This window comes from Apodemus sylvaticus, chromosome 5, assembly GCF_947179515.1.
Source record: "Apodemus sylvaticus chromosome 5, mApoSyl1.1, whole genome shotgun sequence".
NCBI lineage: Eukaryota > Metazoa > Chordata > Mammalia > Rodentia > Muridae > Apodemus > Apodemus sylvaticus.
Genome location: NC_067476.1, coordinates 160392707 through 160408389, shown reverse-complemented (window position 1 = coordinate 160408389; position 15683 = coordinate 160392707). Strand labels below are relative to the sequence as shown.

General features: G+C 47.7%; 1 protein-coding gene and 1 long non-coding RNA gene across 2 annotated transcripts; one reads left to right on the top strand and one right to left on the bottom strand.

Moving 5' to 3' along the window:
* Nucleotides 1-3063: 3063 nt before the first annotated feature.
* Nucleotides 3064-5633, bottom strand: LOC127684727 (uncharacterized). The gene is made up of 3 exons (XR_007977773.1): nucleotides 5037-5633; nucleotides 4723-4788; nucleotides 3064-4629 (listed from the first exon to the last, which is right to left on the bottom strand). It is a non-coding gene; the product is annotated as an uncharacterized LOC127684727 (long non-coding RNA).
* A 1406-nt stretch (nucleotides 5634-7039) lies between these two features.
* Prelid3b (PRELI domain containing 3B) lies at nucleotides 7040-15184 on the top strand. Its single transcript, XM_052184478.1, has 6 exons — nucleotides 7040-7212; nucleotides 10669-10837; nucleotides 11787-11876; nucleotides 13192-13262; nucleotides 13371-13473; nucleotides 14307-15184. The coding sequence occupies exons 1-6, from the start codon at nucleotides 7181-7183 to the stop codon at nucleotides 14427-14429; spliced, it is 588 nt and encodes a 195-aa protein (XP_052040438.1). The 5' UTR covers nucleotides 7040-7180; the 3' UTR covers nucleotides 14430-15184.
* Nucleotides 15185-15683: the final 499 nt, after the last annotated feature.

Sequence of the window (15683 nt, the reverse complement as noted above, 5' to 3'; positions counted from 1 at the left end):
TACTGGATTCTTAGACCTTCTGCTGGGAGACAGTCTTGTTGAACTAGCCGTTCTACAGCCCAAAGCCATCCTAATAAATGTTCTATGTGATTCTATAGATTCATTCTATAGAGTCTGTTCCTCTAGAGTGGCAGTTCTCAACCTGTGGGGCATGATCCATTTGGGGGGTTTGAACAACTATTTCACAAGGGGTTGCCCTAAGACCATTGGAAAATACATATGTTTACATTACAAGTCATAACCATAGCAACATTACAGTTGTGAAGTAGCAACGGAAATAGTTTTAGGCTTGAAGGGGTCACCAGAACTTGAAGAATCATACTAAAGGGTCGCAGCGTTAGGAAGGTGGAGAACCACTGCTCTTGGCAAATTTACCTATAGAGGTACACATGCACAGCCCAAAAGCAGAATGCAGACTCTGCTTAGGGAAGCACAATGGGGAAGAGCCTGGAGGATGAGTGGGAAGTAGGCACAGAGATGTGCATGCAGAAAGATGTCATGATGAAGATTTATTCGCTGGGAGGCTGGCTTTAAACTTAATTTTGTTGCCAAACATAGTGGTATACACTCCAATTCCTTCAACTAGGAAGCTGAGACAGGCAGATCCCTATGACTTTGAGGCCAGCCTGGTCTACACAGTGAGACCTGGTTTCAAAAACAAGCAATGAAAATGATTAATTTCTGTTTTATTTTAAAGTCCTAGCTGAGACCTTAACACTCGAAAAGAATGATGTATAAAATTATGGTAGTATATTTCCACATGTACAATACCTACATGTAGTGCTACAAACATATAGTATAATATATATGTACATATATGTGTATATGTGTATATGTATGAGACCTATAAACAATCAAAACTCATAATTGAAGCTTTGCATATTTGCATTACAAGAATGAGTCCGGCACTAATTCTGCCATAATCTGCCCCTCCCCCAGCACTGCAAAGTTGTACCATCTATCCACTGACATTTCACAGGCCAATCACCATCATGGATGTGTTTGTGGAAACGTCCAAAGACTTGATTCTCTTCCGTGAAGATCAAGCCCGTTTCAAGTCACTGCTTCATAACACACCAGTCTTGTGCCCTGTAGGGGTGGGATGGGATGAGGTAACCCTGTTTTCCTCTTTAAGTGATACTGCCAGCTTGGTGTAGGACAATGGAACTCTGGAACAGATTATGAACTTGAGATCTAGAATCGCTGAGAAACTGGCCTCTGGGCATGCCTGTTGAGGGGTTCTTTCCCTTAGGTTAATTGAAGTGGAAAGGCTTGCCCACTGTGAGTGGAACCACTCATCCCGGACTGCATGAAAAGGAGAAAGTGGGCTGAACACAGCGCTCATTGCTCTCTGCTATGTATGTATGTATACATGTATGTATGTATGTGTGTGTTTGTATATATGTATGTGATTCTACCAGTGTGTGCACATGTGCCTGCATGTGTGTTACACACACCATAGTGCTCATCTGGTGGTCAGAGGACAACCCTCTGGAGTAGATGCTCTCTCTCACTCTTAATCTAGCTGAGGCAGGGTCTCATGTTTCTGCTCTGGACTTCAGGCTAAGTTAGCTAACCCACAAGTTTCTGGGCAATTCTCCTGTCTCCACTTCCAATCTTGCCATTGGAATGCTGGGATTACAGATTCAAGCCACCGAATCTGGCTTTTCCCCATCAGTTCCAGGCTTTAAACTCAGGTTGCCAGGCTTCCCAAACAAAGGCTTTTACCTGCTGAGCCCTTCTTCGTTTTTGTTCAGTTCTTGACTGTGATACAATGTGATACAATGTGATTCAATGTGATACAATGTAACCAGCTGCCTCACACTTCTGCAGTTGTGACTTGCTACCATATGAACTACAACCTGGAAACTTAATCTAAGCCCCCTCCCCTACCCCCAGCCCACACCCCTGTACTTTGTTTCTTGTAAGTTATTTTATCACAGCAGTGAGAAAAGTAAGTCGGTACAAGCTGGTAATTGTTTGGTAGTGAGTGAATATTTGCATGTCAGAATGATCCTATTTCCTGCTGGAGGCTTGAGACAGGGACTCAAAGATGAAGAGAGGGTAAGAAGGACTTCCATATCTCTGACAGGGATGTCTTCAGCTTGTCCTTTAAGCTGTGGCTGTGGACAGTTTGATCCTTGTGTAATGATACCCAGTGTACGAGCCAAGTGGGCTTCACACAGAGTTCCCTGAAAGGCACCTCCAGGACACCTTTAAGGAGTGGAGTATTTGAACAGAACTTCAAAAAGGTAAGATTGTGGAGGGTAAATACAGGGAGAGTACATTCAGGAAGCAAAAAGCCCAGGCTCGAAGTCCAAGGGTGTGAAAGGATATGGTCACAGGTGTCAGACTGCTTGTGCAGTAATAAAGTACAGCAAGGCTGGGAAGTGGGGGTGGGGACAGAAGGTCCACACTAGCCAGGTAAGTGGACCATGTCACCAGAGCCTGCCTGTCAGCCACACACCAGGATTCCCACCCTGGGACCTCACTGACACTGGCGCTACATTCTTTTTGTTGTAGGATACCTATCACCATCCTGTGCTTGGGAGCTACTGAGCTGCCCTCCCAGTCTCTGCCCACTGGGTGCCAAGAGCAATCGCACCGCTAACAGAGGCAGCCAACCATGTCTCCAAACTGGCCAGTGCCTCATAGGGAAGCTGCTCAAAGCAAGAACAGTTATGGGGGGGGGGGGATGTGAGGAGGAGAGCTGTGACCTCTAGTAGAGGTCATCAGAAGCTATGACTGTAGTGAACAGACAGGAAGCAAAAAATAACAGACTGAAAGGGAGAAACAGGAGGCCGAGTCAAGTAGCTGAAGAAGGCTTGGTTAATAAAGTTTCTACTGTAGAAGCTTGAAGACCCCAGTACACTAGGGAACCCCCATGTAAAAATGTCAGGCATGAAGCTAACAACCAGCAGGGCCAGTTAGTAAGGGTCAGGCTCAGTGAGAGACAACACCTCCAAAGAGGTGTGTGGAACGATAGCAGAAGACATCTGTCATAGTCAGGGTTTTACTGCTAAGAACAGACACCATGACCAAGGCAACTCTTATAAGGACAGCATTTAATTAGGGCTGGCTTACAGGTTCAGAGGGTCAGTTCATTATCATCAAGGTGGGAGCACAGCAGCTGAGAGTTATACATCTTCATCTGAAAGCTTCTAGGAGAAAACTGGCCTCCAGGTAGCTAGGAAGAAAGTCCTTAAGCCCAAGCCCCCAGTGACACACCTACTCCAACCAGGCCACACCTACTCCAATGAAGCCACACCTTCTAATAGTGACACTCCCTGGGCCAAGCAAATACAAACTATCACATCTGACACTGACCTTTAACTTCTGTACAAAAGCACACACACAAACGTACACATACACACATGTACACATATGCACATGTGTATGTGCGCGCGCGCGCGCGCGCGCGCACACACACACACACACACACACACAGAAATTTTTTTAAAAGCAGTTAGGATGAAAGAAAACAGGTAAATGTTAAAGTGGAAGGGAGGAAGTCCAACCTTTTGTGGCATTGCCGGAAGGGCCAGGTGATATCAGACGAGAATCTAAAGAATAGGTGGAGGAAGGCACCAGGCTGTCCCAAAGTGAATGACACTTTGAGAGCATGTGGCATGCCATCAATGGACCTGTGGGCCTTGCTTCCTTCTAAGAGTTTTATATTTAGCCCACACTGGAGCGGAGGACACTGGCTGTCTATTGAAACAGAGTAGTCATGCAAGTAGCTGGTTCTGAGCTGCTTCTTACTGGTCTCTCCATATAAGTACACTAGTGTGAGAGGAGAGGAAACACATATGCACAGTTCCCAGAGCACACTCTACTTAGAAACTGAATCTGCCCCACAAGCTAAGCACATAGTCCCTCAAGACTGCCCCTACCTCTGCCATCTTTGGACATCTGATCTCAACTTCCACCTGGTCACCTGCACTCCTGAGTGACCAGCTATAAACTATGTCTCTGTGTACACCCTCCATTTTTATGACTTGCTAGGAAGTCTCAAAAGGCCCCAGGGAAAAAAAACCTTCGTTTTATCATTATAATAGGGGATAGTGACGAATTTGATGGAGAAGTACATTGGGCGGGGTTCACAAGGTTCCAGTATACAGGAGCTTCTGCTCTCATAGAGTGGGTACAATGCCTTCTGGCCTGTGATCGTATTCACTATCCACAACCCCATCAGATCTCCTTGTCCATGATGCTTTGTAGAGCTCAATCTCTGGCTGTGGTCACCCTGATAGGAGCACAGATGAAGGTTCTAGTTCTCTAATCAGTCTTTCCCGTGTCTGGCTCCATCCCAAAGCTAGTCTGGTTCCATTTACATGTTATCACCATCCTTACTGTGAACTGAGACAGCTGAAGGAACTCACTGTGACTCAGGAGGCCTGTGCCGGAAACCGGGGACTGTAGCAAATATGTATATCATTACGATAGTGGCTTCTTCTTCTCTGGGATGTGTTTGAAGACCCCCGGTGAATTCCTAGAGCCATAGATAAGGAGTGTATACAGCAGACACCCTGGGGAGCGATGCTCTGTATTGGTGGGTGTTGTACACAGCACAGCCACCCTGGAGAGGGATGGTTTACCTTGGTGGGTAGTGTACCCAGCATAGACACTCTGCAAGGCACATAACAGGGAAGAATGAGTTGCAACAGGACTTCATCACACCACTCAGAATAGTATACAACTTTAATTTTGTGGATTACTTACTTCTGCAGTTTTTCATTTAGTATATAGAGTAGATCATGGATGGTTGAAGAATTATGGAAAGCAAACCTAAGGATAAAAGTGGATTATTGTGTAGCGCACTGATCTAAAAAAACTTAAGTAACTTAGATAAATTTAAATTTTATCAGATGAAATAATGACACAAAATATGACAAGTGGAGGGTGAATGAGCCAAGCTTCGAAATCAAAGGAGCGGAGGCCCAGTAAGAGTCAGCCAGGGCTTGTCCTTGAGGCCCCCTCCCACGCCTGCAGGTGCCTCTTCACAAGCCGACACCTGGGGTGAGCCCGAGCCCCACCTTTGTGGTTGTCCCATTTGCAATCTCAGTGAGGTGTGAGGCTGCTCCTTACAGTCCATGGTCTCCCCCACACAGGGCCTTCTCTCTGGACACCTTCTGGTTTTCTCTTGACTTGTTGTCTGTTCCTCACCTGTTGTGAAGTTCCTGGCGGCGCCATCCCTGGGCCAGGCCCACAAGATCCGTCGCCTCATTCCAAATCAAGTCAATGGTCTAATGGCTTCTCTCTCAGTAAAAGGAAGCATCACTAACGTGACTCTTAAGGGTCTACAAACCGTGCTTTGTGTCCTCACTGAGCCTCTTAGTGTGTCCCTAGGAGGCAGTGATACAAGTCCTTGCTCTCCAAACCCAAAAGAGTTATCAGCATTTTTAGTTCAGGGAGACACAGAAAAGACCCCTGGACCCCAGATCTCCATCCACCCATTGCTCCATCCGCATCACTCCAGAAGAAGGAAGAAAAATCAGTAGATTGGTAGGGTGGTGTTTTGGAGATCAATGAAAAAGTAAATTTTCTGGTATGACTGACAAAAATCTTGAACTAGGGGGCAAAGAAAGAGAAGAGAGAAGAGGAAGAGGGGGGGGAGAAGAAGAGGAGGGGGAGGCTGGGCAGCTAGCTGGTCAGCAGCTTGATAAAGCTCTAGGGCAGCAAAGACTGACCGTTCTGTAGCTCTGGAGCCAGGAATACACAGCAACTCTAACTTCACATCTTAACAAAGGCTGGGGCTCTCTCAGCAGCCCTTAAAGCCTCCCCAAGAAATCACTCAAAGTATATATATACACATATTCCAAGTACTCCAAGGTACCACAAACTGCACTTAGCAGCTACCAATTGTATTATTTCCTTCCTGTCTAATATACTTTTTCTATCTTTTAAAATATAAATTGCTTTGGCTATTTAAAAGAAAGAAAGAATGATCCACCCTCCTAAATTAACGTGGCTTTGTTTTTAACAATTGAACAAACTAGGGACAAATGGTGATTTGAAGTAGCTCTTTAAGTACTGGGTTGCAAAGATTTTTCCTCCAACTGTCATTTCAAATGGCAAATTGTTCTGTCGGGAGGCACAGGATGTGGGGAACGGGGTGCGCAGAGGTGGGAAGCTACACCTGAAAGCCATGCCAAGCAGTCCGTCCATCTTACCCGGCACATCTCTGAATAGAACCACATGCCATCCGCTCCTCCCCCTCACTTCTTAGTCATTCTCTCATGAATGTCATCTGTAATTATTAGGTACAGGAAGGAAATCACTGAACAAGCCTAGCAGGAGCCTCGCCCTCACGTGCCTACAGACTAGAAGTCAAGCAGATAAACTAGATGGCTTAATTAATTCATTCCTCAAATAACTATTCCATTCTCAATGACCTTTGAACCCTTGCTATCCAGAGGCGCTGAGTGCCATCATGGAGACAGGTCAGGGCTGGCATTCTGGAGGAACGACTTACAATGGGAGCTAAGAGATAAACAAGATGACTCCAGAGTGGTAATTGCTGAAGAATATGCAACAGGAAGTTGTGATGGAGGCACTGGAGGGCGTGGGCATCAGAAATGGTGAGGAAGATGACCGATGACTGCAGAGCTGTCTAGTCACCACCCCTGGGCTGGCAAGAAGGGCACAGCGCTGATTGTGACCACCTCCCTCCCTCCCCAAAACCTCCCCACTGCTTAGACTGAAAAGGTGGAACTAACTTTCTAAGAAAACATCACGAAACTGTGCTCTGGCAAACGCCGCCAGGCTCAGCCAAGTCCAATGAGGACTTTAGAAACCTTTCAGCAACCCGCCAAACAAGCCAAAAAGTCCCGCCGCCGAGGCCCGCGCATGCGCGGTACGGCGCCAGCCCACCGGCTGCCGCGCTACTCGGCTCTGCGCCGGCGCACTGAGCCCACATGAGGGCGGGACTTAGTTGCTCCGAGCATGTGGGGCGGAGCTTAGTTGCGCTGCGCCAAGAAGACTGGCCCTGACTGCGCCGCGGGGCGGGGCCAACCCCGGTTCGGATAGGCCGCCGGACGGCACTTCCGGGCGTCCTAGCGCCAGGTCCGACGGCGCCTGCGCGCTGCGAAGCCGGCCGGCCGGGACGGGGCGGGGCCGCCAAACTTCTGTGCCTCACTGTCCCCGGACACCGAGGGACACCCGGCAGGCGGCAGGCACCATGAAGATCTGGACTTCGGAGCACGTCTTTGAGTGAGTGTGGGTACGGCGACCGCCTCCGGCGCCCTCGGGGAACTTCCTGGCGTCGGGTGTAGCGCGACAAGCAGAGCTGAGCTCGGGACTCGGGGGACCGCCAAGGTCACGACCCCAACCAAAGCTAGGGTTCTGTGACCCCGGGCCAGGGAATCCCTCCCACCCCGCTGACGGAAGACAAGAGCCGGCCGTCGAGCCTAACCCGGAAGTGACTCCAGGAGGGTCACAGCACTAGGCCCGACGGCTTCACGGTGATTTGGGGTGTCCTGAGCACCGATGGCCTCAGGGTATCCTGAAGTTTGCCTTTTGATACCCGACAGACTCACGGAGACCAGAGTGAACTCCGACGGGCTCATGGTGGCTGGAGTGCCCAGACTGAGCCCTGATGGGGTCACAGTGTCTTGGGGTGCTCTGATTGAAATCCTCCTTGTTATAGACACACACACATACACACACATACACACACACACGAACATCCATGACAGTGTCCTGGGGTGTTCTGATTGAGATCCCCCTTGTTATAGATACACACACACACACTCACACACACACTCACACATTCACACACACGGACATCCCGGAAGCTGGCCACGCAGGTGGAGTTTCTTCCTGGTGGTCTCAGCTCATGCCACCATGATAGCAAACATTGATGACAGTCAATCTGGGGAGCAGAGTAAGAGCTCTGGAGACCAGGGCCTGCCCTTCCATGTAATTTGTGACCCTAGTTTCCTATCCCTTTGAGCCGTGACAGCTGACCAGATAACCAGTGTTTGCTATCACATCCAGTCACAGCATTATGGTTCTCTGAACTTACAATGGGAAACAGAGTCAGAGTCAGTGGGCTGTTGGGAACTGTACCACCCAGGTTCACAGTGCCACACACAAGGACGACAGAACTTTCTACCTAAATAACCGGTTAATGCCTTGCTCCAGCCTTCCTTTCTGACTGACTTATTGTTCTCTATTATACAATGTCACCTTGTCATAATCATTGTTGACTTACGTTCAAATCCACTTGCAGATGATCTGAGCCCCTCCACTCACTCACTGTGCCCTGTTTGCCACACTGTTTTACTAGTATAGCTTTATGGTGCCTTTTAATCTACGCATGCCAGTTCTAATTACTGAGAGTGACTGTAAAAGAAGTTTTAAATCTTCTTCGTAGTAGATCAGACACATCTGAGTGCCTCCTGTGTCCCAGAAAGGACAAAGTACTGGAACTAGAAGGGCTCCTCAACACGTGGGACACTCCTGGGACTGAGGGGCTGCGGTCCTTAGGGTGCTCGTTAACATGCTTTAGTGCTCTATTTCAGAGCAAGGGATTCTGGGCTGCAGTCCTCTTCTGCACCTGAATGCTTTGTTCTTCAGAGTTGTTGCAACAGGTCCCATTCCCAGAACTCGTTCCTCCCTTTTGGTCCTCTACAGTCTTTCCTCAGCTTGCCTCCCCCTCCTCCCACCCCTCTATCTTGGACCCATCCCTCCCCTTTCCTAACAGGGTGTGCTGTGTGTTCAGTGAGAGGTGGTCGTCGGCCTCCCTGTCTTACTCGTCATTCATGATCCTAGTCATTTTTTTGCCACAGACCTCTGGAGTGGAGGAAGGCTCCAGGACCTGTCGTCTGGAAGATAGATAGACAAATGCTTCCTGGGAGGAGCCCAGTGGTGCCTTCTGTCCAGACAGCCTGAGCCACCCAGTCAAAGTCCCAGCCTACATTCACGTTGGCACCAGGATCTGTGTGTCAGCTAGGGTGGTGCCGAATGCCCATAACCCTAACAGTTGGGATCCTGAGACAGGAGAATTGCCATGAATTTCAGGCTAGCCTGAACATAAAGGTACATAGTGTGTGCTGGGCAGCCAGGACAGCATAGCAAGATGGCACCTCAAAACAGTAACAGAGACAGAGCCCACTGAACTTCCGCCCTCGCCTCCTGAATTGCAGTCTTGATGCCTCGCTTCCGTGTCCAGGGTTCCATCCTGAGAACGCTGTTCTCTCTCAAGCAGGACCCCAGGTCATTCCTCATCTAACCTGTCTTAGATTGGGTTAACCAATCAGTACCAAAGCTGCATGGTGGATCTGTAGTCTCACCCCACCGACTTCCGTACTGTCTGTCCTTGCTTTCTAAGGATGGATTTCAAGCTCTGGATGTTGTATAACTGAGCCTTACTTTGTGTTTAATCTCAAGCCCTATTCCACAGTCAATGCAGGACTGTGAGTAGACGCTTCATAAATCTAAACAGTCCCCAGATGACAGCGACAGAGGCCAAGGCCGCCTCTTGTCGCTATGGCAACTATCTGAAATGAAAATCAGAGGTGGCCCTTCTTGGTCCCTCATCCAGTCAGGAAGCATGGTTAGCTACCTTCCATGCGCTTATCTCTTCCCCCTCCCCCACTTCTGAAAATTAATAAATGGCCTGGGGCCGCTGTGCTTTATTGTGATTTTCCATATCTCCTCTCTTCAGGCCAAGAGGAAAACATCACTGTTGACCTAGCTCAAACTTCTATAAGGGCACATACATGATAGCTAGTGTCCCAGCAATTAGTTTTAGCTTAATTGATATAGCCTAACTGTGTGAAGAATATGAAGAAAACCCTGGCAGACTTTTATAGAGCACCAAAGTGGAGTTGGGGGACCCTGGCCACAGCTGACTGGCCTGTCCAGCGTCATTCCTGTGAATGGGAACTCTGGTAGCTGACAGAGATGGCAGCAGTTATCTCGGTCAGAGCAGTACTTGGGACATACTGTACCTCAGCTGCTGGGGGGACTCAAAAGTGCCTGCACACTTGAGTACCAGTCATGTGCCGTGTCTCAGAAGTCCCTGAAAAATCCAAGATGGGTTGGATGAAGAATCACAGTTTGCTCCCAGAGGGCAGACTCTCATGCTACAGGAGATCATTAGGGCCTCTACATTTCCTATTGAGCAACCTTTGCAGAGCAGAAAGCAGACATGGAAAAGACAGTGGGTAATGACCGAAGGAGCTCATGTTATTTCCCATATTGATAAGGAAAATGCTGATTGTAAATTGGTGGTGAGACCTTCCTAATTCTTATCACAGGTCCTGGACTCTTCTAACTGTATAGTTGTAGTCAGATGCAGGAATAACTAGTAGGCTGGCATCTTCCCACTTGTTTCTATGAACGTGATTTCTTTAATGCATTCTCATGGGCTGTTTCTTCTTCCCTCCTGTGGAAGTGGACAGTGTAAAGATTGAGAGAGGCCTGTCATGACGTGAGCCTCTGTAAAGTGCTTTGCTTCATGAATGTCAGATGTGCCATACAGTCTATGTTCTGGGAAACACTAAAGTCTGTTCACATTTAAAATCGTCATTACTCAGGGTCTTCAAAAGTTATTTCCCCACAAAAACCTATTGCTGTCATGAGGTATGACCTACCGCTGTGGTAGAAGAATACGTTACCTCATCCGCAGTTTTACACACTCAGTTTTTGGTTTGTCTACAGCCATCCATGGGAAACAGTTACTACAGCTGCAATGCAGAAATACCCAAACCCCATGAACCCCAGCGTGGTTGGTGTGGATGTGCTGGACAGACATGTCGATCCCTCTGGAAAGTTGCACAGCCACAGATTGCTCAGCACAGAGTGGGGCCTGCCTTCCATCGTGAAGTCTGTAAGTGCGCTAGCGTGTGCTCCATGTTTCCATTCAAATACTATGTGTGGTTTTTTGCACAGGTTGGAATTACATTCTAAAAAAGCAGTTAGGAGCATGTGATAAACTAGAAATACTATTCATTCTTGCTGAAGGTACCGTGGCTGCAGGAAGCTGGCCCTGGAGCAGGAGTCGCATCTTACCCTGTTTTTGCTGCAGCCTGAGGTCTATGATGAGATTCACAGTGGTCGAGTCCTGGCTGTTGGGTGACAGTGGGCTCTTGTAGGTTGTGTACATTAAGTGACAAGAATTCTGTTTGCAGTGCTTTTTTCACATTTAGGCCATGGTGTCTACACTGACAAGTAGCTCTGTTTCTATGACAAATGATCACGCTTTAGTTAGCTGATAGAGACAGCGAGAAATTAGAGTGCCAGTCAGTGCCAATACAACCGATGTGGTGCTTAAATCCAGGTTTCTGCTTTGTCTCTGGCTCTATTCAGAATAGAGAGGAGGGTGGCCTCTGGGACACACTCAGGGAGGGGTACTGGCTATGGATGTACCCCTACTTCAGCTGTGATTCCCGCTTTCTTATGTAGATTATGGGGGTCTGGGGCTTCCCTCTGGGCTGGTTGAGACACTGAGTGGTCTGGTGAGTGTTCCTGGACTCTACTAGACACTGTGCTTGCCCAGGTCTTATGACTTCCAGACGTCCTTTTCCCTGCCCCACTGTCACACCTCTGTAAGTGTAGTGTCACATCATGGCAAGTACAGTGTTCCACCATCAGTGAGCTGCTTCCTGGTGGCCTCTGGGGAAAGTTCTCCAGTAGGGCTTATGGCCTTGGGGGCCTCTGGGTGAGCCCCTGTTGCCTCCAGTAGGTCTCAGTTCAGTGTAATTAACACATTGTACCTTCAAGGGAAAGATTGACACACTTGGCTGGAAACTAATTGCCAACTGTAATGTTGCTCATAGCTTATTGGTGCAGCAAGAACGAAAACATATGTGCAGGAGCATTCTGTAGTTGATCCGGTAAAGAGGACAATGGAGCTCAAGTCCACCAACGTGAGTCCTGCCTTCTTTGTTTTATTCTTAACATTTCTTTTCTTACAGTAAAATGTGTGTGACTATATGAGCTGTCGCAGGCAGTGCCTGGCTGGCCATAGTGGCCTATCCCTGTAATCCTAGCTGCTTTAGAGGCTCAGGCAGAAGGATCACAAAGACACCATAGGACAGACAGATTACATTCAACGCTGGTTGGGACAGCATGGAGGGGGCTCTCTTCCTTTTCCTGTTTTTCTTTCTTTCTTTAAAGGCTAGGGGTATAACAGAGCACCTGCCCAGCATACCACAAAGTTAAAAAATAAATAATAAAACTTAGGAAAGGTGTGAATGCTCTGTGGTCTCCCTCCTCACCCTGTGCAGCTCCTTGCTGCAAGGCCCTGCCTCTAGGTGCCAACACTCGGAACCCAGAGCACAGCACCCTGCATGATGGTCACAGACATCTCCTAAATTCATATCTCTCTCTCTCTCTCTCTCTCTCTCTCTCTCTCTCTCTCTCTCTCTCTCTCTCTCTCTCTCTCTCTCTGTGTGTGTGTGTGTGTGTGTGTGTGTCTGTCTGTCTGTCTGTCTCTCTCCCTTCCTTCCTTCCTTTCTTTCTTCCTTTCTTTGCTCCCTTCTTCCTTCCTTTTTCCATTCTTTCTTTTTACATTTAGAGTATAGGGGAGGGGTATGCTTAGGAAACCATGTAAAGGCGATCAGAAGACAGCTTGCTGTGCAAGTTGGTTCTCTCCTTCCCAGCATTTGTGGGGATAGAACTCAGATCAGCAGGGGTCTTATTTAGGGTTTCATTGTTGTGAAGAGACACCACGACCAAGGCAAACATTTAATTGGGGCTGGCTTACAGTTTTCAGAGGCTCAGTCCGTTGTCATAGCAGGAAGCATGGCAGCATGCAGGCAACCAGACCTGGTACTGGAGGAGGAGCTGAGAGTTCTGCATCTTTATTCAAAGGCCTCCAGAGAGACTGTCCTCCAGGCAGCTAGGAGGAGCGTCTCAAAGCCCACCTCACAGTGACACACTTCCTCCAGCAAGGCCACACCTCCTACTAGTGCCACTTTCCATAGGCCAAGCATGTTCAAACCACCACAGTAGGCTTAGAAGAAACATTTCTTTACCCACAGACCCACCGCTCTTTCCAAATAAAAGCTTGGTGAAATTTAAATTTAAATATGAAAACTAGTTACCTAGAAATGCCAAGATGGTTTATTTTTAAGTTTTTTTTTTTTTTGTTTATTTAGCAAATAAGATTTAGGGTTGTATTGGTTTTGGAAATCTTTCTAATCTTTTCCAAAATGGCTTGACTTTTTCCCCAACCTGTAGATCTCATTTACAAATATGGTCTCAGTAGATGAGAGGCTCACATACAAGCCACATCCACAGGACCCAGAGAAGTAAGTAAGACCAGGCAGCGACCTGACTCCTTGAGAGCTTTCGTTTCTTGGTAGATTGCTCTTTGCAAACCAAACATGAGTCATCTGAAGCTATGGTTGTTTTGGCAGAACTGTCCTGACCCAGGAGGCCCTCATCACTGTGAAAGGGGTCAGCCTCAGCAGCTACCTTGAAGGGCTCATGGCAAACACCATCTCTTCCAACGCTAACAAAGTAAGTGGGCCAGTCTCCGTGTGGGGACTCAACACCCGAGTTCAGTCCCCTTATGGGGACTCAGCACCCGGTTCACTCCCGACAGAGGCCTGTGCCGAGTGTGACTATCCCTAAGTTGACACAGAGCACGGTGTTTTCTCAGCACATTTCACCAAGTCACTCCATTGAGGTGTCAGGCAGCAAAACCAATGTGCGCTGCTCTCGGGGCTCACGGAGGCAGCAGTAATCCTATTCTGTAGGAAAGGAGAAGTAAAGGCAGGCCTGAGTGTTTAATGAAGGCTTGCTAGTTGATGTTTTTGCCAAGTGTTGAGAGAGAAGGACTTGGTGCAAGCAATATCCAGGAAGAACATTCGAGTGGGGGTTGCTGCGCGTGCAAAGGCCCTTCAGCACAAAGCCTGAAGTGCTCCTTCATTCTTCAAGAACTGTTGAGCCACAGGAAGGAAGAGGGCGAGGGGCTGGGGGGCCTGGGGAAGGTGTTATGGTCCAGATCCCAAAGTGTATGTATGATTGATTCACAGTGTTGATGTAAAAAGACAAGGTCTTGCCATGCTGACTGGTCAGTCAGCAGGACACCCTGCCACTCAGTTGTACGTGATTCTGAGAACATCTTCTGCATACAAAATAAAATCGGTTTCTGGAGCAAGCCAATTGCTCAACCCACTTGTTGTTTGGTAAATAGTAACTGAAAAGAGAAAGGCAGCAAGGACAAGAGATCTGTCCCTGTGGTTCAGTTAGCTTAAACACACACACACACAGGCACATGCACACAGGCACGTGCATACACACACACACACCTTCGCTGTTGGTAACACTGTTGCATTGCACTTTTTAAGGGCCGAGAAGCGATGGAGTGGGTGATCCACAAACTGAACGCTGAGATTGAGGAACTGGCAGCCTCAGCAAGAGGAAGCATCAGGACACCAATGGCGGCGGCGGCGGCGCTGGTGGACAAATGACAGTGGAAACCAGTGTGCAGCATCAGGGCCCCAGGACTCGCAAGCTGGCATCATGTTATTTGTTATTTAAAAGACACAGTTATTTTAGGTAGATTTTTTTTTTTAACAAGCTGGGGTAAGGCTATGACTTTTGATCAAAGCAAAAGATCCAGAACTTGAAAATCAAAGGGATCATCTGAGGTTAGGATGTAAGACTGGGAGAGGCTGCGTTCATGTGAACAATTAACGGGTTTGGTTGTTGTTGTTGTTGTTGTTGTTTAAGTACTTAGAAGAAATTGGTGTTGATCTGGAGTCTGTTAAAGCTCCAGGTACTGGAGCCCTGCCTGGCTGCGGACCAACCAGAGCCCAGCCCAGCCCAGCCCAGCCCAGCTGCCCGGCCTTCCTGTCCGTGCAGCCTCAGCCGCAGTCGCCCGCTGCTATGACCAGAACCGCCTGCATGAGGAACTCACTATACAGAGAGAAACTGTAAAATTTAAATGACATTAATTTGTATAAAATAACCTGCCCTGCTGGAAACCAGTGTTTGAATTTGGTACTTAAATGATATTTTTGGAGTGAAAATTAGCACTAAAGTGATATATGACTCCAGCAAAAACAGTATTTTATTGTATTAACGGGTACTATATTGATTTGCCAAATTTTGTAACTTAGTAAAGGCATTCCTTTCCTTGAATTTGTACTTTGTGATTTTGCATGCTGTACTGTGAGCTGGTGATGTTTGTTAACTGAAAAAATAAAGTCATTACCTGAGGTCACATCGCTCTTAAACAGAACGCTGAGACAGAAAAGCAGCTCTTCCCATCTCTGAACATTTCACGTTGACTTCACTTACAAATTGCCACATGTCCGAATCATGGTTTTGTAATTGCTAAGACATGGTGTGTCAGGTTATCGGAATATGATTACTTCTTGAGGCAATTATGACCACAAAACATCTTATTTATATGAAGAGCTGTCCATCCTTTGAGACAACGCATGTCACCTACAACCCCGGTTCTCTCACCTTAACTCAGGGCGTTGGATGAGAAGAGCCAGGGAGGAACACTATGGTCTGAGGGGAGTCCTAGGAGATTGTGCCCCGTGGGGACTCAGGATGGCTGCAAAACAGCCACAGAGATTGTCTTAAGTGGTGTCTGCTTTGATGTATACAGTATTGCCTTTTGCCTTGTGTGGGGTGGGGTTTCCTGTAGAGACCAGTTAGCATGCATACAAAAAACTACAACTTCAAATTCCTGGCTTCCTACTTTAAAAAGT

Bases quoted from the DNA above. Each gene is read 5' to 3' on its own strand.
- Prelid3b (XM_052184478.1), top strand. From the start codon at position 7,181: ATGAAGATCTGGACTTCGGAGCACGTCTTTGA. The intron at 10,838-11,786 runs GTAAGTGCGCTA...TGTTGCTCATAG, and splicing joins TGCCTTCCATCGTGAAGTCT to CTTATTGGTGCAGCAAGAAC. The intron at 13,474-14,306 runs GTAAGTGGGCCA...GCACTTTTTAAG, and splicing joins TCTCTTCCAACGCTAACAAA to GGCCGAGAAGCGATGGAGTG.